This window comes from Heliangelus exortis, chromosome 7 (genome assembly GCF_036169615.1).
Source record: "Heliangelus exortis chromosome 7, bHelExo1.hap1, whole genome shotgun sequence".
Classification (NCBI taxonomy): domain Eukaryota; kingdom Metazoa; phylum Chordata; class Aves; order Apodiformes; family Trochilidae; genus Heliangelus; species Heliangelus exortis.
In genome coordinates this window covers 25,193,174-25,217,848 of record NC_092428.1, presented here as the reverse complement: position 1 = coordinate 25,217,848, position 24,675 = coordinate 25,193,174, and the positions used below count along the sequence as shown (strand labels likewise).

Sequence of the window (24,675 nt, the reverse complement as noted above, 5' to 3'; positions counted from 1 at the left end):
CCAGAGAGCAGTTAAGTCTTTCTAGCAGAAAGAAACTGAGAAGGCAACTCTAACTTTTAACTACAGCTTCCTACAAAACAAAGTACCCTGGTCTTCTTTAATATCAAAAAGAGGAAGAGATGGAAGAGGGTGAAGTGGTTCAGAAATCAGGTGAAGGGCAGGTTGGAAACCTGCCTGTTTTTAATGAACAGAGGCACAAGGGCAAGAAAACATTCCCAGTGGGAATGCCAGATCTGCCTGGCCTGAACGTTGCACATGTTTGTACCTGGGTGTTGATGAGGATTTACTGCAGAGTGTTTGGGACAGGGCTGGGTGGGGAAAGTCACAGCAGAGTTCTGGCATCACCTCTGCCTCTGAGAGCTGAAATTGAGCTGACACCTGGGAGCTACTGACTGAAGGGAAGTGTTTCTGTACCAGCATGATCCACCATGGCCTGGGCTGGGGCTTGCACTGGAGAAGCCAAGTGTTCCCCTGCAGTGTACAGCAAGGCTGGGGCTGGTCTTGTCTTGTGAGCTTGGGACCTGTGTGATCTAAGATCTGACCCACAGCAAGCAGCCCTGCAGCTGATCTTCACTGGGTCAGAGCCCAGCTTTCACCCTTGAAACAGAAGTTGGTTCCCACTTGAGCTGTATGGTCTTACAGAAGACAGTGTCTTAAAGCATTAGGAACAAAAGCCTTCCTTCAATGCTTCTTCCCTTTCCTAACCCATCAAGATTAAAAAAAATCCCAAATAAACAAAAAAAACCCCCCAAAAAAGGCATCTGGGGACCTGTTTTACACTCTAGTACCCTGGGAGCCCTTGCAAATTGGAAAAACACACACAAAGGAAAGAACCTCAGCTCTCTGTTACACAGCCCTTCTTTCCCTAAGGATTCAGTGGAGCCTCAAAGATGGAACCTACAGCCCAAATCCTAGGAAGTGCAATGATGAGGCACACAGAAGCTGCTTTTCCAGCTGTGCCAAGCTTGCTTTACAGAAAAGTTCACTGCAATAAACCCAGACTATTAAAACAGTTTTTAATATTTGTTTTTGAACTCAGCTAGAATGTATTACTTCACCATTCCAATACCTCTAATTAACAAGGTATATTTGGAGAATCCTTCTCAGAAGATTATTTTTTCAGTTCAAAAGAGCTTAATGAAAAATTGTTTCAAAAGCTAAGTGCACTAATAAAACATCTCCAACCTTGAAGTATTTAGCAATATCAAAGAGGATGCTACACTACAAAACAAGGAAAGTTTCATGCAACTGCCTCCTTTGTGATCAAAGAAGTAACATTTAGATACTACTCTTCACAGATGTGAATGCTACAGCTGAACAATAATGCAGCCATTCCAGTCTAAACTTCATCTTTCCACTTATTACTCCCACAAAAGCATTCTTTTATGCTTTCAGCAAGCTGTAAAAGCAAAGCCTGCATCACATTCAGGAAAAGATTCCCACAATGAGCTTTCTCAGTTTGTCTAATATTTTAATAAAACAACGTGGGATTTGCATAAAGCTAGCAGAGGGGAAATAAAAGCAAAACCAAACAGAACAGGTTTCCTTTTTCTCATTACCCAGGGAGACCCCATCAGCAGTCACCAGCTCATCTCAGGCAACTCAATTTAAATTCTTTGTGCCACTATCCCATGAATTTCTCCAGTTTAGACCTCAAACCTGGCTATCCAAGAACCACACCCTTCAATGACCACGTACTTGTTTCTCAGTTCTCAAAGAAAATGGCCAACACCTGATTAACCCAAGTCAGTCCTGAACCTGACAACTCAGGTTATATGGGGAGGCTACAGCCCCAACCTCTTTACACAACCCTGATCTCAGGACTGAGACTAAAGGGAGTCCAACCCCTGATATTTCTCAGTGCATTACTAAATTGCTAATCTATATATATATATATATATATATATAGGTTTAACAGATACACTAATTTTGAATAAATTTCTAAAAAAGAACAGTTTTATAAAAAGTACAGAAAAAAATGTCAATTTGCCTTTTCCATCCTATAACATACACACACACAAGCAAGAACAGTGCTCTATAAACTTTAAGGTTTTGTTTACTATATATTAAAAAGTTATCCAAATTGATCTTGCTAACCAGCTGGTAAACCTAGAGGGCACACTTATAAGCTGTGCTTTTATGGTGCTACCTTAAGTAACAAAACATACAGTACATACTTACCTACATAAAAAATTCTTTTGACCAAATTAAGTCAATTTAGGTATCTAAATTAGGCACCTCTTCATCTACTTTCCAAAATTAATTCTATAATGCTGAGAAGCAATTCTACCTTAGATGAGAAACATCTAATCTTCTACATTATGTAGAAGTGCATCTACATAACATCTACATTAATGTAAATTTATGTTTAAAATTAGAGGTCACAAGAAGCATACTACAACTTCCACTGCATTACACACCTTCTTAACATATACATGATTTTTATTTCTCAAAACCATTTAAAGCCTACAAAATCTCTTTGGGATACAAGAACATCAGTGCAGATCATCATAACCTTTGGAAGACACAGAAAACAACACACAACTTTGTCAACTTCACTAAGCATCATAAACCATGCCTGTAATATGGACAAAGCAGTCAATTTCCTGGCAGTCTCTAACACCTAATCAGTAATTTTTTTTACTGTGTCAGTCCAGTTGCAGTCAAGCCTTTCATCATTTGTTTCCTCTAATTTTAAGTGAAACAGCTACATTAAACTACAATTTGTACCTGTCAAATGCACCTACACATCTTACTTTTGAATTTATTATTTGCTTTATACCAGCACTAACTGAAGTTAGGTGATAAGGAGTCCAGAGTCACTATTATTTAGTAAGTGAAAGAAATATTAACTTCATGATTTTAACAAATTCTGAAATCCACATAATCAAGCAGGTTATTTGAAAGAACTACTCTCAAATTTTTGATGAAAGCTATTTTTTTTTTTTAAACCAGTACTGTTAAAAAACTAAAAGGTAATACAAATTTTCTACAGAGCACATTTTGGGTCAGCAAAGGATTTTTAAGTAAAAAAGTACTGAAAATATTACTTACCTGTTGGGTTAACATAAATGTGTGCCTTTTCTATTTCCATAGCTGCTTAACAGAACTGACTGTGAAATGTAAAGTCTTAAACGTTTTCCCCTCCGAGGCCTGAAGAGAAACAAAGAATCTTAGGGAAAGAAAAGCACTAGACCAAACTTTGTAAGGGCAAAGCTTCAAAGGCTTCACTCACAAAATGAAACGCAAAAATAAGGTTTTTTTAAACTTACAATTGACTATCAGCAACCACCCAAAAGTTCTTGAGAGGATAAATGGTGTAACATGAGACATCACCACCCTCAAACACATCTAAGACTGGATTTATCAGTAGTTGTCAGTTCTGTTGCTTATGAAGAAGGCACTGGGATAAAAGCAGTCATTTTAAGGATAAAAGCCCTCTGCATGCAGCTTTTTTTCAGTTGATAAAAGCCACCTCTATCAACCTAGACTGTCCTACTATACTATGTGATTATCTATGTGAGCATATAATATAAATGTTATAATTGCATCCACAAGAGCCATGTTCTTCAGGTGAACTGGACTGATAAAATGGTACCAATTTATCGAGTACAGACCAGCCCTTGGAAAACAAGGTATGGTTTTTTGGTGGTTTTTTTTTTTTTGTTCCTCAAGGACACAGTCTTATGTTTCATTGTATGTGTACATACAGCTGTCAAGCTTTCACATCTGTGTTTCTGCACCCTTCAAACACTCCTTATAATTATTAAACTGCAAGGGATAGAGTCTAACACTTTTTTCCTGTTATTCCCTTTTTCTACCTCTTCCTAATGCCTGCTATTCTACAAACCACCCCACCTTAAAAAGATGGCATCATCCAGATTTCCTTTATGTACACAAAAAATTAAGCAGTCCCACAATTCCTCGTGCTTTATTTCACTTGGAAGACTTTCACACACGACTTGGTAGCTCTGTGAATACTACTGGCATTTGTGTCTGCCTTGTAAGAATTCAGTGGCTCTTTTTCCCCCTTATTATCCTTGCTGCCCTGAAAACACACTCCCCTTCAGTGGGAAGATTTTGACAGCACTCCCTTCCTCTTTTCTTCTCTTTCCTTGTTTCCCCCTTATGCCCAACTTGCTTACCACATCTGCTAACTGCAAATGATTCATCACAGACTGTTGGCAATAAAGAACCTCTGGTTTAGGGCACAGTATCAAGCTGTCAGAATCTTGCATTTCCTAAGTCAACCCAAACAGTTAACAGCTTCGTGTAATAAGAAGTCCTCCCAGTCCCACACCATTTTTTCTTTCAGATAAATGTTTTTTTTTTTTTTCAGAGTTACCTCAATCAATCATTCAGTTCTCAAGTGTTCCCAGTCACTGTTAGCCGAGAGCTTTCTTGTATGGATCTCAGTCTAAACTGAGCAAACTAGCTTGTAACAGTTTTATTCTTCCCAGTTAAATGTTCCATCAGTTGTCTACCTCTTTGAAAAAGAAGACAAAGGACAAAGCCTGTATTAAATAACAATCATGACTTTCACCATTCGTAATATATTAAGTCCTAAATTTCAAGTGGAGAAATACTTTTTCCATATAGGACTAGTTGGAATTCTCTACCTGTGGCAACATCAGAAATAACAGCACAGCATTCACACGCTGTCTTGTTGAGATTCAACATCCTGCTTTGTTTTTAACCAGAACGATGGAATAACTGAGCTTTACAATCCCTGCTGTCACACCAACCAGGAGACACACTCGATTTAGCAAGGCACCCTCCCATTAGCTAAACCCAAATGGTCTGCTGGAGCTTTACATTGCTGATATTTGTCCCAAAAAATCACTTTATATGTTGCCAAATTATATAACACAGTATCACCAATCCACTACAGTACACATTATGAAACCTGCATTAAAAACATTAAATAACCCCAAAATTTTATTTTAGAAGAGATAATACAGGAACAAAATGGAGACAAGTAAATTAGCATCTGCAGAACAAGAACACTGCGAGAGATCTTAAGATTAATCATCATCATGAATAGTACTTTTAAAGTAGTTCAGCAGAGAAGGATATTTGTTAAGTCACTGACAACCACCAAGATGCTCAGCTACATGAAGACACAGCCTCTATACTCACTAGCACTGCATCTACTTTTATCTTAATACGCAATTCTGCCCCAGCAGGTGAGCATCAGCAGATTAACGTTTAGGAACAACACTACAGGAGAAAACCTCCGAAACACCTCGAGACCTTGCATCTACGTAGAACATCCCTGGAGAACTTCAGCACAGCTTATACGATCTTTTTCCCCTCACTTTAACCAAAGGCTTTGGAAAACCGCAAACGCCAGCTGTTATTCTGCAGCCACATGCAAAAAAACCAAAAACCCAAAACCAAAAACCAACACAAAAAAAAAAAAACCCAACCCAAAACCAAGAAAAACCCCACCAGCCAGGTAAAATTCAGCTACCCTTACAAAACCCGCGCTGGCAGCAGAAATCAATGGCGGAGCAACCCCGGCCCTCACCAAGAGGCGTTCCTGAGGGCCGGAGGCGGGCGGGAGCGCGGCTGCCGCTGGGCCCAGCCGCCTCAGGCCCGATCGGGGCAGGGGCCTGGCAGCCGCTGAGCCGCCCGGGATGCGGCCGAGCAGCGCCCGCACCGCAAACAGAGGATGAGCCCTCACAACGCTGCCACCGCCGGAGCCCCCGCCGGTGACGCGGTCACTTCGCTGGGCAGCCACCTCCGGCTGCCACCACCGGGACGCCGTGGGACGGGCTCCCGGAGGTCGGTCGGGGGGAGCAGCTCCTCACAGCACCCACCTCCCCCTCACCGTTTGCCCCCACGGCCTGGACGCCCCCGCAACGCGCTCTGCAGAGCCGCGCCCGCAGAGGAGGAGACAGAGCCTCCCCACCGTGTCCGCAGAGGAGAAGGAGGAGACAAGAGCGGGCCGCCCGCTCCGATCCAGCCCGCTCCGCACCGCTCCGGTCCCGTCTCCCCTCAGGGGCCGCCCCCAGACCGTTACCGGCAGCGGTCCCCGGGCTCCCCCTCTCCGCTCGGCCTCAGCCTCGGCCCCGCCCCCCCAGCCGCGCGCCCCTGCCGCTTGTTTTTGTTGTCTTCCCCCTAGCGACACGGCGGGCAGCGGCGCCGCGGATTGGCTGCCTGCCTCCCGCCGCCGCAGCCAATCGGCAGGCGGGGAAAGGGAGTGGGCGGGGACAGCGGGGAGGGTCAGCCCCGAGGAAAAAGATGGGGGGAGGGCGAAACCAACTCGGGGGCGTCGGAGGGGAGGAGGGAGCGGGAAGGAACCATTCGTGTGGGGAAGAGGGGAGCAGCGTGTTGTTCCCGGGGTGCTGGGGCCGCCGTCCCCCGACCCGGTGGTGCAGCGGGTGGGGGGGGAGGTGAGGGACGGTCCCCGGTGTGTGAAGGAGTCCGCGACTCCTCCATGTGCGCTGCCTGCTGCTGCTTGCCTCTCTCTCTCCTACCCCAGCCCTGCCCTGCAGGCCCTCTGGCGCGGAGCAGCCCACTCGGGATGTCTGGGCTGGTGGTTAAAATAAAAGTCGGGTGACGCCCTCTGTGTGGGTGCCCCAAGAGGTGCCCTTTGGGGCTGTCGCACACGCAGCAGCCCCGCAACTTCCACTTCCCCGGCGAATATAACCCGGCCTGCTCACGAAAGGGCAGGGCGCCATCACCCACCCTGGCTCCTCCGCGTTCAGGAGGCTCAGGGGCATCGATCTGATGGGTCAGAACCCAAACAATAAACACTGGTGTTCTGGGGTTTGAACCCAGAGACCCTGTGAGGGGACGGAGGGGTCCATGACAGGACCGGCCCTGCACGGAGAGCACCGACAGCCATGGAAACCTTGACAGCTGTGCCCTGCTCTCCTCTTCGACTCTTCTCTTTTAATCAGAAATCAATTATTAATTATTTTCTCTGAAACAAAACAATAACGCATCACCTCTTTGTTGTGTTACTCTTGGCCAGAGTGGGGATTTTCAGACCTTCTGCTCCCTCTTCACACCAGACCTCTCCTCTCTACCTTCACCTCAGCATCGGGTGTACAGGACTGGGGGGGGGCTGAGAAACACCCACAGCAGCCTCACAGCTGTCAGACAACATTCCTGCTTTTCAGGCAATTTAACAGGTAAAAGGTGCTGCAGCCACCTTCTCCACTGCTGAGATCTTAAGGCAGTGAATGTTTAGGACTGACAGCTTAAAGCATGCACATCCATCCACACATCTACACTGTTTAAGTTTATTCTGCTTCTGTTTATTCTGAATGCACCGCTTGAGGCCAGACACCTTATTAGAGACCACAGACTCCTTCCATTATCATGTATTTTGCTTCCATTTACAGTATCTCCTGAAAACTCTGCTAACCCTTTGTTTTCTCTCTGTAATTTGTCACTCCACAGAGCCCAAGCAATAGCAGTGCTTTGCTATGAGGAAAGGTAACACAGATCCCCTCTGCTTTTTGGCATTGCAGGATTTTTCAGTAGGATTTCACTTTGGACTGGAATAAGCCAAACTTTCCCTGCATACAACCCTCGGAATGTATTCACCATCACACCTCTGCATGAATTGTCAAAACTAGGTTTAAGAATTAAAACAACAGTAATCTGTTTAAAGACTCTGCAGCGTGATTAAATACTTTCCCCATCAGGGAAATGACAGAAAGTAAATCTTCCCTGTTCATGAAAACTCTTAAGTTGCAGACATTTTCAAGTCAGGACAGTTCAGCATGCTCACACAAGACTGTTTTTCACATGCAACCTAGAGGCAGCATCAAAAGATGTTGTTTGCCCATCAATCAAAAAATAATTTCTAGTTTGCTCTTTGCACCTCCACTGACTAGCACATACCAAACAAACCACTACAGTGTTATTACCAAGCTCTGAAAAATAATCCTAGCTATTAACAGAGATCGTGGAATTCAGTTTCCCCTACAAGACAGAAGAGGAGTTTTAAAAAGTCTTTGCGGTAAGGAGGAAAGAGGTGGCAGGGAAAACAGAATGAAACAGTAACCAGAACCTGCACACCAGAAGATCCCCCAAAATACCAGGTCAGTCCATCATGCCAATTACACGCTTTAAAGCACTGTGGAAAATTGCAGGATGATTTTCTGATAAAATTTAGGGCTGGATCACTTCCAAGAAGTCAAAAAGCTGGGTCAGTAATCAAAAGATGAAAGTCCCTGAACCATCAGGCACAGCTCCATACAAGAAAAAGGTGGGTTTACTTTCTTTCTTCTGGTGAATGCTTCTATCATCAGCTGGGTTATCTATCACCGAAAATCTTTAGGTTTCACTGCACATATTTTCTAAAAACACCGTGGCCTGGAAAAGGGCTGATGTACCTGAAAGATTACCTGCATTTTTCCACTGAATCAACCCGTCTGCTAAGCGATACCACCTCTTTTTTGCCTTTCTAACCTCAAAACTGCCTGCGAGCTGCACAGACCTCCTGGCTCTCTCCCTCCCCCAGCTGTACCAACAGCAAGCATTCCCCCATAAAAACAAAACAGCAGAGTATAACCCCATATAAAAAAAAATAAAAATAAAATAAAATAAAAATTTTAAAAAATCCCGATTTTGACCGTTTCTGGCCAATCTGCAGCTGGAGGCAACCAGTGCAGGCCACACATCTCCAGACCCGCTCCCCGGCCCCGCATCCCGGCGTTACCTGCACCCAGACCCTCGGCCACACCGACCCTCGCCGAGCGGGGACCCCCCGGGGCCCCTCCGCGCTCCCACCCGGAGCGCTGCCGATCACCTGGAGGGAAACGCTCTCACGGAGCCGAGCAGGCCACTCTCTATCCGCCTTCCTTCCTTAGAGCCTGCTGGGTTGTTTTCAAACTCTCCCCTCCCTTTTCTCACATGCTGGCCAAGCCCTCCCGTAACACCCAGGGGAGGAATCCATTGGCTGAAGTTCCCCCGAACGCTGGAGCAGCCCTTCCCCCCGGATCCGTGTCCAGGGCACCATAGGCACCGCGTGTCTCGGAGGTGTCCTGCCCAGCTCGCTTTTCCTTTTCACCAGGGTTTCTCTGAGCTGTAGCTGGGGTGACTCGTGTAAGTCATGGCACCTCCAGCACCAGAGAGGGCAGCGAAAAGCAAAGAGAGAGTGTGTGTCGGGTTAGAAACATCGCAGAGCTTTTTCCTCGCCCTCCCCGTTTGTCAAAGTTTTACTTTCTGTTTTAAATATTTTTGAAAGGCAGCATCTGTGCTCCTGACACCTCAGCAGTTCTGTTTGATTACAATCGAGTCTGTTACTATGTCACTTGGAACATAAATTCCCACACATAATGCAGACAGGAAAATTGTATCTGTTAAATCAATCTGCTCTCTTCAGTTGCCTGTCTCTTGGCCTTCTGTTTGCCTTCACCCTAGTTTTATTTTTGTATCTTCTGCAAAGGTGCCTTCATAAAATGAACTGCAGGCACAGCAATCCCGTTCTTCATCAGGCAGCATCAGCTCCAGGTTGACAGGACACTAAAACATGCCTTACATGCCTTTTTTTTTTTTTTTTCTTTTTTTTTTTTTTTTAAATGCACAGTAATTAGAGTTGCCTTTGGACATCCTACTGCAGCTCCAGCTCTGAGCTGGAAGTGTGGACGGACCCTTGGGAGGTGGAGGGGATCAGCTCACACTTACCTGAGTGTGAAAACTGAAGTGTCACCCACTGTGGTGGCTTTGGATAAACATTTTATCAAACCACAGCTTTCCTCTCTCTCACCCAGGCTCTCTGGGACTTGCTCCTCACATTGCACAAAAAGCCTTCCCCCTTCACATCCCTGAGTAGGCTCTCCTGGCAGAAGTGATAGAGTTTGGTTTGCTTTGTAAAGCTGTTCCAGGCATGTCTCCACTGTGCTGCAGTTGTCATCTGTTCATTCTTGCCTTCACAAAAGGCAATCACACATCTGAAGAGACTTTACTGGGAAGGGCTGAGCTTGTGAAATGTGCAGAAAAATGGGAGTACTTTCTTTAGTAATTCTAGACAGTGAGTTCATTTAAAAGCTAACAATCAGAAACACTAAATACCCCCTCTGCCTCAGAATAATTGTCCTTTTTTACTGGTTTACTGTGGGAAAAAAATCTAAGGAGCCATTTACTAAAATAAGGTGTGTTATTGCCATGTAATTATTATTTGACAAGCTGAGGCCCTGTGATTAATAAATCATGTGTCTGCTTTGTGTGAGTGCATAATCACATGCTCCATCTTTATATTGACACAGGGTTACCGAATATTTACCTTGGTGCATAGGACTGGCTGTGCTACCACATTCTCTATCACATGCACTGTGTGATATAATCCTTTTCATAAACTGAACAAGTTCCATCCTCAAAGAAATCTAATATTTTGCATGCATGACTACAAAGGGGGAGCTTATTCCACAGCCACGTTGTCAAAGTGTTACTAAGGACCTTCTAATCAAAATGTCTCATGCCTCTTTTTTATCATTTATTCTGTACCAGCACTAGACCTTGGCACCAGCAGCTCTTCCATCTCCCTTCCTGGGAGTAGGAAAGCAGAGAAATCCTTCTGCTCTTGACATGCAGCTTCGTAAAATGGAAGTGGCATAGCCTCTCCTCCAGCACACCCCAGCCTCTGCAGCAGCCTGAGCTGCACCTTTCCTGCAGCCTTCCAGGACTGCATTTCTTGCTTCATGTTTCCACCACCTTGGCAAGTTATTCAGTGACCAAAGTCAGAGCTGCCAGCTAGCCTGTAGGGAAGGTTTTGGTCATTTGTGCCCACGACTGACTCTTTCTGCTGCTGACTCCTTTTTCTCTGTAGGTATCTCAAGCCTCCTTTGTCCTGAGGTTGCTCCACGTTTTCTGCCATCAGCAATTTCACCAGTTCTCCACTACCATCAGTGCCAAATGGATTTACAAAAGCACTTTGCCAGATCTCCAGGAGTGATGTTTAACACTCTCCTGGTAACTGCCCTCCAGCCTGACAGACGTGTGCTGCTCTCACAGCAGGTTTTTACAGGGTTTATAGCTTGTGCTAAATCACTCCTCCCTGTCCTTAAGAACTTCCCACATGGCACCATATAAAATGTGCAATTTAAGTCCAGATAGGTGAGATCCATCCCATTTTCTTCACTAAGCAAATGGCTTGCAGCTTACCTTGCCCAAGAAAGATAAATGGGTTTGATAAACCCATTTAATCTTGTGCCATTTACCTCCTTCTCTTTTGCTAGCCTTTCCTTCACCAGTTTTTCAGAAGTTTTCCATATACTGTTGGGCTGAACTCTTCATGCCTGTTCTTGTCCAGATCAGTTCTCTTCTTCTGTGCAGGCTCACTGTGCTCCTGTTCCTGATGGAGGGACCTGTTAAAGACATTGGGCCTGTTCTTCCAGAGCTTTGGCATGTGGATTAGCCCGTTCCTCTGCCTCCAGTGCAGGAAGAAGCCCTGAGATATGCTTCTATCCTGACAGTGAATATTTCCATACCACCATCCCATTGTTCTTCTCATCTGCAGCCATACGATTAACATCCTCATCCTCAGTGAAAGTTAAAGCAAAGTATAAGTTTGGGTTTTGCACCTACCTACCATACATTAACCTCTATCCCACGTAATCTCTCTTTCCTTCCCTGTTTTCTTCAGCCATATGCAATTGGGAAAGACATTTTCCCATTTTTATGAATATCCTGTAAAAGGCAAAACTCCAAATTACTTTTGAGACATGGCTTTTATAATCAATTAGTTATTTTGCTTTCTAAAATAATTCCTTTTAATGACTGCTCACTCTCAGTATTTCTGAGACTGAAACCCATTCAACTCAAGCCTCTTCTTTGAGCTTTTCCCCTTACCTGGGTTTTACCCCCACTGAAGTTATGCCTAATTTCTGGAGTTTTATCCCTAGTCCTGGAGTCTTATCCCAGTGACATTAAAACATGTAGATCCTCAGGCTCCTAAGAAAAGCTAATTGTATGGATTAGTTCCTGTTATTTATTTAAATACACCCCTTGGAAGTTTGAGCTGTATCATTCACATGTGCCTTCATCACAGGGATATAATTATTTAAGTGTGGTACTGCTTATCATCAAAAAACCTGAAGCATCTCAAGTCTTACAAAACAAAACAACTTGATAAAGTGTATTTTCCTCATATTTCTAGGGTAAAAATAAGCAAGACTGGATAGAGGAGCAGCAGTAGTTTAGTCACCTTTTAGATGACATCTTTTCTTTTAGAAATACATTTTCCTCATAAAAATTATAACTGTGCAAGTCACCCTTTGTGGTAAACAACAAAAAGGTGTTTTACCTCAACATGGCCAGGAGAGACAGCCCAAGCCTTCTGGCTACTAAGGTCTGGAGGCCTAGCAGCCTCTTTATACCCTGTCTCACATCTGCTTTTTTTCTCTGTCTCTCTCTTCCTCTTCAGTCCCTCCTTCTGGCTTTTCTCCCTGCTGACCAACTGTCCCAGAGTCCCAGCTCTGGTCTGAAGTAAGAGTAGTGATGGTGCACAAGGGCTTGATGTTCTCAGCTCTCTTGCTGCAAGGCAGGTAGGGTTGGCGTGCAGTGCATCCCACAGCACAGCCACCTGAGCCAGCCAAAGAACATAGCATCTTAGAAATGTATTTCTGATCTCCTGGCAGGTGTCTGCACACATATCCAGGCTCTTTGGCCAGCATGGGCCAGCATGTCTGGGGGCAGTCAGTGATGACACACACCTGGTGTAGCCTGGGCTTGGCCAGCTGGTGAGCAGCAGCCTGGCTGCAGTGCTGATACAAGCAAAACTGCCTCTGGTCCTCACCAGTTCCTGCAGAGCATGTTCTGGGCTGTCAAGGCTGAAGTGTCCATTTGTGTCCAGTTCTGGGCCCCTCAGTTCAGGAAGGATATCGAGGTCCTGGAGCAGGTCCAAAGGAGGGAACTGGGCTGGTGAAGGGACTCGAGCACAGATCCTATGAGGAGAGGCTGAGGGAGCTGGGGCTGTTCAGCCTGGAGAAGAGGAGGCTCAGGGGAGACCTCATCACTCTCTACAACTCCCTGAAAGGAGGTTGGAGCCAGGAGGGGGTTGAGCTCTTTTCCCAGGCAACTCTCAGCAAGACAAGAGGGCACAAGAGGTCTCAAGTTGTGCCAGGGGAGGTTTAGGTTGGACATTAGAAAGAATTTCTTTACTGAGAGGGTGATCAAGCATTGGAATGGGCTGCCCAGGGAAGTGGTGGATTCTCCATCCCTGGAGATATTTAAAAAGAGCCTGGATGTGGCACTCAGTGCCATGGGCTGGGAACTGCAGCAGGAGTGGATCAAGGGTTGGACTTGATGATCTCTGAGGTCCCTTCCAACCCAGCCAATTCTATGATTCCATGATTCTATGAAGTGTCTCAAGATGTCTCCTGTCAAGAAAGGTCCTTATGGTCTTCCCACGGGCACAGGGCTGGAGGGAGCACACTGGGGAGGGGCTGTAGTGGTGATGCTCACCCCAGGGACACACCACACCTTGCCCTCCAGGCTCTCCAGGCAGCACTGGCTGCCATGGATTTGGCCATATTGTGCCACGACAAACTGGGCTGTAGCCTTGGGCACAACAGATCCCAGGACAGCCCCTCGGTGGTGTGCTTGGGGCTGGGAAACAGCAGGTGCTGCCCCCAGCCAGGAGCCTCCCGAGTTCTGGCCAGGCTGTGCTGACCCTCCGGCTGGGCTGAGGGCTACCCCCATCTCCACACCCCTCCCAGGGGATGGCCTGGCTTAGGAAAGGGCGAGGTGTGTCCTCACGTTGGGGCATGAGCCGTGGAGTCAGCACTTCAGGGCCGAGTTCCCACCTCTGACGCTGCCTTACTGCATGACCTAAGGCGAGTCACTTAGCTGCTTTCAGTCATTTCCTGACGCTGCTAAACGCCGGGGATAATAAGTAACTTTGTGTGAGTGCTACGAAGCTTTGAAATCTTCAGATGAAAAGACACTGTGTAATTGCAAAGCTTTTTTAATAATGATAATCATTTGCTTGACTCGGCATTGCCCATCAGTCTCAGGCTGGAGAGCTGCAGCAGCCACCGGCGAGCATCAGGCTTTGCTGAAGTGGAGCATTTTCCCGAGTTTATCTCCATTTTGACCTCATGCTGGTCCAAACAGGAATCTGAGCTCAGCCCAGGATCTGGCAAAAAGCCACAGACTCAGAATAGTGCCTGTCCCTTGCAGGCAGGAGCTTGCTGGGAAGCAGGGGTAATCTGGGTGAAGAGATTCAAACAGCTGTGTTGACAGTACAGACAACAGGAATCAGGTTCAAGCTGAGGGGGGGTACCTGAGAGGCAGCCCCAAACTGGAATTAAAGCAACAGTGAAGAGGAACAAGAGAGAAGGAAGCTCACTGGGGCTGAAATGCTCTGGGTCCACGTGTCCCAGGAGGTGCCTGTCTGGCACCAGCCTCCCCTGCATCCAAGGGAGGAGTTTATACTTTTAAATACACTCTGCCAGGATGCAGGGGCCTTCTGGGGCAGAGAGCTTGAGTGTAAACACTAGACCAGAGGATTACAAAGGCAGCACTTTTCTGAAGCACCACAGCTAGAAAGAGATGAGGTTATCTTCTTTAGTTGGCCTGCAGAGCTGATGTTTAACCACAATGTTATTTTTGTTTGACTCACTAAGACAACAGGAGCTGGTGATGCCTGCAACTCACTGCAGTCCAATGCCTCCTCTTCCAAAGAGGAGACTGCACTGCCAGCAACTCTTGTGATTTTATCACTGCTTTTATGCTTTGGGGAATATATCCTAAAATCTCAGCTTCTTGAAACAAGGGAATTGTAGCTTTCATTTATAAACAAAGTATCCCTAGCCCTCAAGGTTGTGGATAAGAGATTTCAAAACATGAAACCAGTGCAACCTAAATACTTTAAAAAACTGGGAGGTGAATTAAGAGATCCTGAAGTTTGCTGGCTAATAATAATAATAATAATAATAATAATAATAAAAAAATTGGGGAAAGAAATAGTTGGTAAACAACTTCATCTTGGGAAATGGGGCAGGGCTTGGGCTGACTCCTGGCTTTTTGGGACTTGGGGTTGACAGTATTCCTTTGAACTTTACAGCCATTCATAAATCCTTACATAACAACCACAGCTGCAACACACCAGAGCTCTAGAACTGCTGACATGAGGAAAGTGGTGAGAAAAGATTATTTTAGCAACCTATGACAACTTGCCTTGAAGCATTAGAGACAGAAAACCTGGGAGCCTCAACAACCCATATCCCCTTAGAAAGCAGCATATTTTTGCTCCAGGAGCTCATTTTGCTCTGTAGTAAACCTCTTGTAGGTGAAGAGGAATTCAAAAGCTCCACAAGATCATAGAAGGATACTGAACAAAGTTGAGTACATGCCTTGTTTCTTTTCATTTCAGAAAAATTATTCTTCATTTCAATGGGGGGGCTTTGCTGAAAGCCTCCAGGACCAAGTAAGAGCAGATGTGAGCTTCAAAAACCTCATAAGCAGCACTCTGCTTTACACTGGCTGCATCTTCAGGCATGCTTACACTATCACAAGTGATCAGGATATCACAGTGGTGCTGGTTATCCTGTGTCAGCTGGTCCACACTAACTCCCAGTGCACACACCTCTCCTGCCCCCTCTGAGCTAACATCCACTGGCTCAGACCACCTACACAGCAGTTTAAACAAACATCATCCACTTCCCACTTTACTTGGCTGACAAGAAGTAATTCACAGAAAGTGAGTTCACATTCCTTGCTATGGTGTGAACATGCCCTGAGTGCAGTGAGATGGAGCAGCTTCTAGGGAAGATGTACCCAAACCATATTTCTGAGGGTTTCTTTCACTTCAGGTTTTTTCTCATTTCCTTGGGCTAGCAGGACCCAGCACTTTCTCACACTGCTTGGCACTGATTGCATTTGATGCTCTTCTAAAGAGGTACTCAACTTACCTTAAGGTTCAAGTAACCCTTGATTCAGCCAGGCTGTCACCACTGATTTTAGGATCAGACCCCACCGAGGGGGTTTGTGAAGAGACATGTGGGTGGCTAAGAGCAGCAGCTCATGAGCCAGCTTCTTTGCAGGGAGAAAAGCAGGAGAGGAGATAACACACAGCCTACATACGTGAGGTCACAGGGACATCAGCTTGCTGGTGAGAAATACTCATGAGTACAGTCCTGCCAATTTATTTCAGACTTTTTGGGTCCATTTCTTACACAGCCTGCCATCAGTCACAGAAGGCACATCTAGGTCTCTGTGGGTGCTCATGGCAGGTGGCTTTCCTTCTGTGCCTGGCTCAGGAGGTGAGCATCCAAAGGCAAATCTCTACCCTGCCCCACTAAAATATCCTTGTCCCTCACCCTCATGCCCAACCAGGCTGATTTGTAAGAGAAAAAGAAGGAGAAGGCTTCTGGGATCCTTTACAGCATCCTGGCTGCCTTGCTGATCTCTTGGCAGACTAATACTTGGCACAGCCTGCCCGAGTTCCTCTTTCCCAATTGCAGTCAGATGGGAACAGGGGCTGGAATAGCCCAATATGCCAGGGCTGTGCTCATTTTGGGTCTGCCTTGTTTCCAGAGCCCCTGGTACTCTGCAGCCAGGGCACCCTGGGGGACACAGCTACCAGTCCCTGGGTATGTCCCAGTGCACCTGGTGGCTCAGCAAACTCACCACCACAGCTCATACCTCCTGATAGTGTTATGGGAAGTAATAGCAAACAGGGTAAATAAGGAGGGTAGAAACTTAACCAGGGTACACACCAAAACTATACTACTTGTAATGTTGGCAAAGAACACCAAAACACCAGCTGCCTCGTGCTGAAGTCCATGCAAGGAACACAATTCTTGCTCCTGCACATACGTGCACACACGCACGGTGCCCTCCAGCGTGCACACCTCTTGGGAGCTGGGACCTCTGCAAAGCACTGCAGTGAAACTGGTTTTAGCATCTCAGCAATGATACAAACAGGCATTTTTTTTCCTACTTCCCCAACACAGGTGTGCAAAACAGTGTGGCTACACCCGCTGAGCTCAAGGTAAAAGTTTGCTGCCAAGAACACGTTGCTATCTGCCAAAGCTCAGCTACCTGCAATGCAAACACAGCCCAGCCAGAGAAGAAGCCACAAGCAAAACAGGCTTCCTGTGTCCTCTAAAGACAGCAAGACTGTGTTTAAGGAAGGTGGAACTAATATACACATCCTCAAACAAGGCTCAGGAGTGAGGGGAGGACAGCTTCTAAACAGGAACCTTTGTTTTTAAAGCACTGAGAAGAAGAAATCAGGCTGGAAGCTCTGCCTCCCAACCCGGGTTTGTGCTGCTGATACTTACGGTCTTACCTTGAGGAATATTGGCCAAGACTCTGCCTGGCAATTATTTAAGCATTTATTAGGCTGGATTCAGCCTGCCCTATGCAACTTTCTAGTTCACAGAAGGCTTTTGGACATGCCCACTCATTCAGATCTGACCCAGTTAATTAAAAATTGACGTATGCTCCTATTTCAGTTTAAATTAAGCTACTTCAGGTAGCTCAACACTGCTCCCGACAGACAGCTGTTTAACCAGAATATCTGATGTGAACTCAGGGAGCTCACTGCCTTTAATCACCTTGGGTATCTCATTAGAAATCTCACCCTGCAGTAGGCTGATGCAATTATTGTGCAGATGAGCCCCAAGAAAACGACCTTCACAGCATGGACAATGGGTCCTGGTGGCTCCACCACTCCCCTGCTCACTCCTAAGCCCCAAGTACCCCCAGCAGGGACCTCCTGAGCCTCACGTCAGAGTAAAAGGGGACAGCTAGGAAGGAAGAAATAGAACGTACCTCTGCTTCTTTCACTTCAGCATCTGTGGAGTCATGTTTCCATGGTACTGAGAATATATTAGGTTAGTACAAGACAGTGTGTTTCATAAAGATTAGGGCCAGATATCTGTCACTGTAATGCTTGCCTGAAGACAAGCAAGAGTGGAGGTATCATCTGCTGTGGGAGGTAGAGGCAGTTCCTGGCCATCAGGTCAGTAAGGCCAGCTCGGGCCCTGCAATGAGATGACTGATCCATATGGATATTTCTTTTTGTGCAAGGAGAAAGAGTATTTCCTTTCACTGCTGCATTACCCATTTCCACTAAGATGTACAAAGAATCCCTAGTCCTCAGTTAGCTCCCCCTCCTCTCCACAACAGGGGGAACTTTTCCTCCAGGAATACGTACCGCGTGCTCCCAAGGCTTCACTTTGTGGCATTGCATCAGACAAGCTAAGCACATGAGACCTGCTCAACATATTGACATAGATAAGTGGAGACTGGTGGAGTCGGATATAGAACAGTAAGCAAAGCCAAGCCTGTTCTCTCAGGTTGCCCTGGATGCCACCTGCACAAACACAGCAGAGTCCCAGTGCTGAAAAGCAGCAGGAGGGACACTGCTTCTCGGGACACTGCGATCCAGAGCCCAGCTCTGCTGGAATCAGAGCTGTGTGCCCACCATGATCCAGAGCAGGCAGCACCACCCCTGCCTCCCCACACACATCTGCTCTCCCTCCCAGTCAGGTTCCAAGGGAAGGCTCCTGGTTTTGGACAGCCCTGACCTGGTCAGCTCAGCCAGTGAGCTGAGATGGTTGGTTACAGCCTGGCTGTCCCAGGGAAATCAGTCACAGCCTTGTGTGAAAAGGCCAAGCTCGTATTTGGGTGCAGGCTGGTGTTCATGTGTGATGTCTTTCATAGAATCATAGAATTGGCTGGGTTGGAAGGGACCTCAGAGATCATCAAGTCCAACCCTTGATCCACTACCGCTGCAGTTCCCAGCCCATGGCACTGAGTGCCACATCCAGGCTCTTTTTAAACATCTCCAGGGATGGAGAATCCACCACTTCCCTGGGCAGCCCATTCCAATGTCTGATCACCCTCTCAGTAAAGAAATTCTTTCTAATGTCCAACCTAAACCTCCCCCGGCACAACTTGAGACCTCTTGTGCCCTCTTGTCTTGCTGAGAGTTGCCTGGGAAAAGAGACCAACCCCCCCCTGGCTCCAACCTCCTTTCAGGGAGTTGTAGAGAGTGATGAGGTCTCCCCTGAGCCTCCTCTTCTCCAGGCTGAACAGCCCCAGCTCCCTCAGCCTCTCCTCATAGGATCTGTGCTCGAGTCCCTTCACCAGCCCAGTTGCCTCCTTTGGACCTGCTCCAGAACCTCGATATCCTTCCTGAACTGAGGGGCCCAGAACTGGACACAGGACTCGAGCTGTGGCCTCACCAGTGCTGAGTACAGGGGCAGAATCCCTTCCCTGGACCTGCTGGCCACGCTGTTCCTGTTACAGGCCAGGATGCCATTGGCCTTCTTGGCCACCTGGGCACACTGCTGGCTCATGTTCAGCTTCCTGTCAATCCAGACTCCCAGGTCCCTCTCTGCCTGGCTGCTCTCAGCCACTCTGTGCCCAGCCTGGAGCTCCCCATGGGGTTGTTGTGGCCAAAGCGCAGGACCCGGCACTTGGCCTTGTTGAACCTCATCCCATTTCACACCAGAACACCCCTTTCCACCAAGAAAATTAAACGTGTCAAAATCTGGACTCATTATATTTTGAACACCACAGTCTGGACTTTTTGTTATGGATATATGATGCCAACTTAACACTTCCAAAATTAATTTGCCTGAATTCTAGAGCGAGGCAGATTCATAGCTGTGATGAGATGGTACAAAAATCACACATACGAAGGTTTCAGTACATCCAGGACAGAAGAAATGAAACCACTTGTGCTTAAAATACATATGTGTGTCTCAGCTGGAAAACAGTTATTTAAAAGATGCTAATGCACTGATGTAATGAACTAGGGAGTAAGAAAACCTGAGTGCCAGTCTTTTTGCCTATAACCCACTTCCACAGCCACTTCCCTCCCTCAGCAGGTGGTGGAAAGCACAGTTCTTACTTTGATGGTGTCCCATGCCCTGTCCTGAACACAGACTGGGCATTGCTTTGTCTCACTTTTCCTCCTAAAAAGGAGGAAAAGTGACTTTTCCTCACTTTTCTGCTGAGTGAATGCACAAAAGCTGGAGGTGAAGTTTCCCCACAGCTCTTGTCCTCTTGGCACTCTTTAACTATTTAGAACAAGCAAACCTTTACATCACCCTGGCTGAGGATGAGTATTTCCTCCCAGGAGCTGGTCATGCAGGTGAACCAGGTAGAATGCTGGGGAGTGGGAATGGTCCTTGTGGAGCTGGGATGGCACCAGGGAGCATGGTCTGCTTTAAAAAAAAAAAAAAAAAAAGAAGAAAAATCAGCATAGGCAGAGGGAGACCACAAGGGAAGCAGGGGAAACCAGGAGGGCTTAGCTTGTGATGAGGTGAAGAAGATGTTTGGCTGGGTATGATTTTATATGGTGCTTTCAGGAGGAGAAGACAACCTTGATGGAGACAGAGAAAAGCCAGTGGGGACAGACAGCTTGTCCAGTTCATTTGAAAACAAAGAGAAAGAGGGAAGTAAGAGCACATCTAGAGGAACAGGAGTGGGTAATAACAATTAATAATAATTACAGAGTGAACAGCTGAGATGTGTGCACCAAATGATGGCAATCACTTGTGATCTGTACAGCAGGAGGTGCCTGGTAAGAATCACAACTTCTAGAAAATACATTTAAAAGCAAATGTTTTGGCCTCCTGCTGCTTCGTTTTGTTTTTTAATAGATCCCCTGGGAACCCAGAAATGTGTTGTTACTGGGACAACTGCCCACCAGTGTATTTGCTTTATAATTCTCTTTATTAAAATTTTTCTTTTTAAGAAACACAAATTGCAACACTTTGCAATCAGTTACACAGATCAGTTAATATTTGTGACAATTCCTACATAATTAAACAAGTACTAACAAATTCCAACTGTTTACAAGCCAAAACTTAAATTAACAAGATTATATAAGCTCAATAAATAGTACATCTGGTCCAGTTCAAGTATAATTCAACAAATCACAGCCTTAATCCTTAGAGAATATAAAAACCCTGAATATAATCAGCGTAACACTAATTTAGTGTTAAAGCCAATGTGAAACTTTGCCTAATCTTATGGGGCAAATGTTAAATTATTTCATTTTTTACTTCAAAATAAGTAAGTTGCAGATTGACATTAAAGACTATTGGAGATCAATGAAGATTTCTTAAGGACGAAAAACACAGTCCCCATGCAGAAAAGTGCAATCTTTGGTTGAGATGTGTTGAAATGGTTTGTATATATTAAGGAAGCTGCTTATTAAATATCAATATTTGTTTGGCTAGACCTGAGCCCTGCTTTGTGCTACATATATAAATATATATATGTATTAATAAACAGCGTGGATTATAGTGATGATGAGTTATGCCAACTAAAGAAAAGATTTTAAATACAATAAGCCAAAAGAAACAACACAATTTTCCAGAAGCTGAGAAAGGTAAGTGGCTGCCTACAGTAGCCTTCCTCCTCAGCAGAATAGGTAGAAGAGAGAAGTTGAGGAGTGGAGTGCCTGCCAGCATTGCATGATGGCCTCTTGGAGAGGGAAGGAGATTACCTCTGAGTTCTCAAAGTGCATCAGGCTGCAAACTGATCATAGGGATTGTCAGGAGCTCGTTGAGACTCAGCATTGCTTTTAACTGCTTTCAAATGTTGAGTTTTAGGGGGAGTAAGGACCTTCTCAGGGTGGAAATTGCCTGGTTTGCTGGACGCAGGGTTTTGTAGATTGCTGCTTTGTCAGGACAGAGCCCAAAGGGTCATGGTGTCCAAACCACCCCTACAAATGTCTGGGTCTCATCATGTCTGTGGGGCTGGGCACTGCACCTGCATCGCTCACCTGAGTCATCTACCTGCAGAAGAGGAAAAAGGCAGAGATACCATCTGGAGCCTCCTCCATCCTCAGTGGCAAGCAAGGGCCTGTACCCATGACCCCCACATGGTATCTGGAGCCAGGACAGTTCCTGGCAAGCCTCAGCCAAGACTCGAGCTTTTGGAGCCCTGGATGGAGACTGGAACTAAACCGGTTTGGGACTGAAGGATACCAAGGCCCACTCTCTCCAGAAAGGATTTTGTGTGTCTAATGCAACTGGCCAGGGAAACACAAAGGAGGTTAAATATGCAAGCTGTGAATAATGGGAGTGAACCTCTTTCAGAACCAGAGGAAGGGGAAAGTAGTTTGAATCATCTCCTGTAAATTCAAAAATAAGCCCCTGGGTGAACACACATTTTAATTATTCTGCTGCTGCCAGTCAAAATCTCATGGTTACCTATTTCTTTCCTTGCCTGCCTGTATCCACCTGTTGTCTGTTTTTGGAAAGTCTGATTTAAAGCTCTTTGGCCTGGGAAAGTCTTTGTTGTGGATTTGTGCCATGCCTGTAATAAAGGCAGTGGACCCGTAGCTTCTACTGCAATACAAATAAAGAATAATAACAGTGATACTTTTCTCATTTGAGGTTACTTGAGGATAAAGTTGCTGGAGGCATATGACTTTGATATACAGTCAGCTATGTCTCACATCCAATTAAGCTTAACCACATAGTCTAACAAGCTCCCATTAGGCCAGTTGAGAGCCCCAGTTTGATAGCAGGGTTAGCTTCAAAGATCTGATGCTTGCACTTGTAGTGATTTCCTTCCCTTGCACTCAGATTGTGCTGAAGGGCATGAAAGGAACTTCATATTCAGATGATACATGACCAGCTTGAGAGCTGAGCTTCAGAATGCAATTGCACAATCTTTACTGCCATTTTCGTAATCTTACAGCTTGCAATACAAGCTCTCACCCTAACAGCCCTGTGCTCAAATTTCACTGCAGTATGAAAAATAAACAATCAAGGGAAAAAAACATTTGAAGGAAAAAATACCTTTTTTTTTTTTTCATTGGGAAAACAGAAAAAAGCAGCTGTTTTAAATGACAGATGGACTCAAATCTTAATGCAAATCATACTTCAAGTATGGACAAAGGAGGATTTAGGCTAACATTTTTCATTTCCCCTTGTCTTTTCAACAGGCCACATCTGAATCTGGGATGCAAAGAATCCCTCAACTTTTGAGAAGCAGGAATTCCAAATATGCAACCTGAACCCACCTCTGGTAAAAACAGTGGAAAGGACTGGCCATGCAATGGAACAGGGCTTCAGGCAACAACACGTGGCACCTCTGAGATGCACTGCCTGGCTGCAGGGTGCTTCAGAGAACGAGTGTGGCTGCTGGCAGAAGACATAATGGAACTGATCCTTTTGCAGTTCAGCCACTGCAATATTTCCATGTCGTTCTTAGGGATGGCCAGAACCTTTGGGAAAATATTTCCTTTGCACAACATCTAAACAGGACATCATCAGCAGCAATTTTTACAGAACATACTGTGATAAATATTAGAGTGAGGCAAAGAATGGGAACAAGTCTGCAAATCCCCATCTGTCTAGATTACGTAGGGCATTTTATAAAAGCATAACTCTGGGATCAGTTCTGGCAGTGGTTTGCATACGTATTCACTTTCCTACACAAAGCCCTATTGAAATGAACCAGAAACTTGTACAGTGCATTTCAAAGGGAATTTGCAAAGTACTAAGCAACAACTGTGCAGAAACAATAGCTCGTAATAATGCCAGAGCTGCTGGTGCATCCTGTGTTCTCAGTGCAGCACTCTGTGAGCTATCAATTGTTGTATTTGCCTTAAAAAAAATCAGGGAAATAAAATACAAAAAACAATATTAGAAGTCTGGCATTTTTCCACGAAAACCAGGAAAATTTGACATCGCCAAGCTGAGGAAAAGCAAGCTTGAAAGAAAACAAAAAGACCCCAAAAGCAAGGATCTTGAATAAAATGTCTAAAAGAGACATGGTCCAAACACGTGGCACTTTAAAAAGCCTCTCATGAGAGTTTCAAGTCTGTAAGACTCAAAGTTGGCACCCTTTAGAATCATCAAAAAGAAGACTTTCAAACACAACGGTACCTGGAGAACATCCTGATCACACCACGGAAAATGCTGAAAAGCAGAGCAGCTCAGGTCTCTGTGGGGGCATTCAAACTGCTCTTGCTGTGATGGGTTCAGGCTATAAGGTCCCTGGGACAGGTTGTGGCTCCCTCTGCATTGGCACAACACAGTGTACAGTCGGTGCTTAACAAACAAACATTTTATCACTTCACCAAGCTCTAAGACACATGGAGGTGGATGCTGATGGGGTTCATATTATGCCATCTACTGACTAGTTTTAGCACAATGGCTTTAGGTGTCCTGTGCAAGTCCTGCTTCTCACTGAGGCAATCAGTTAAATGGCTGAAGGTATTTTAAGCAACATCAAAGCCTATTTATAGTCACATCTCCTTTCCTTCCAGCGTCCACTGGAGGATGCTGAGTGCTTCTAAATACTCCGCCTGACCTGATGTGTCACATCAGAATTAAAACTTGAAGAATCCCTGAGAATTCTGATTTAATCTAGGAAACCACTCCCAGCACACAGAGTGTGAGAAAGAATTGCTCCACTTCTTACAGATATGCCAGCATTGCTTCACCGTGGGAAACAGTTTCAGGCATTTTGGTTTTTAATGGCACTCTGGGCATAGATGCATGGAACCTGCTCTTTATTTCCCCTCCTCTGTGCAGTGCAAATTGACAGTTATATCACAGAAATTAAAAAAATAAAGTATCAGCATTCACTCATTTTAGTTTTTCCAGTTCATCTGCGTTATAGTTTTTTCTTCTCGAAGTGAGGAACAATGCCAGTGTCATCCTGAGGCAGATGGCTGCCTTCTTCCTTCATTTTCAGACTCTCCTCTGCAAGCTGGGACAGATACTT

The 24,675-nt window shown here is 45.6% G+C and overlaps 2 protein-coding genes and 1 long non-coding RNA gene across 18 annotated transcripts in view; 1 reads left to right on the top strand and 2 right to left on the bottom strand.

Annotated features, from left to right (window-relative positions):
- Positions 1–8,865, bottom strand: part of PDCD4 (programmed cell death 4) — a 20,143-nt gene extending 11,278 nt beyond the window's left edge. For 2 of the 10 annotated variants that reach the window (XR_011726859.1, XM_071749381.1), the window contains exons 1-3: positions 8,681–8,845; positions 4,346–4,486; positions 3,055–3,153 (exon numbers count right to left, since the gene is read on the bottom strand). Coding sequence is in view for 9 of the 10 variants with exons in the window: in XM_071749381.1 (XP_071605482.1) it covers positions 3,055–3,094 (40 nt within the window). In the remaining variant the exon portion in view is untranslated. Of the gene's footprint in view, positions 1–3,054; positions 3,154–4,345; positions 4,487–5,479; positions 5,926–6,025; positions 6,132–8,680 lie in introns of those variants that run through there. The other 8 variants (XM_071749384.1, XM_071749382.1, XM_071749383.1 and 5 more) reach the window with 8 other exon arrangements.
- Positions 6,977–24,539, top strand: LOC139798561 (uncharacterized). The gene is made up of 3 exons (XR_011726860.1): positions 6,977–8,227; positions 16,920–17,228; positions 22,886–24,539. It is a non-coding gene; the product is annotated as an uncharacterized lncRNA (long non-coding RNA).
- RBM20 (RNA binding motif protein 20) overlaps positions 20,640–24,675 on the bottom strand; it is a 107,725-nt gene continuing 103,689 nt past the window's right edge. For 6 of the 7 annotated variants that reach the window (XM_071749374.1, XM_071749375.1, XM_071749377.1 and 3 more), the window contains one exon: positions 20,640–24,675. In XM_071749374.1, the coding sequence (XP_071605475.1) occupies positions 24,565–24,675 (111 nt within the window). In that variant the 3' untranslated portion in view covers positions 20,640–24,564. The other variant, XR_011726858.1, reaches the window with a different exon arrangement.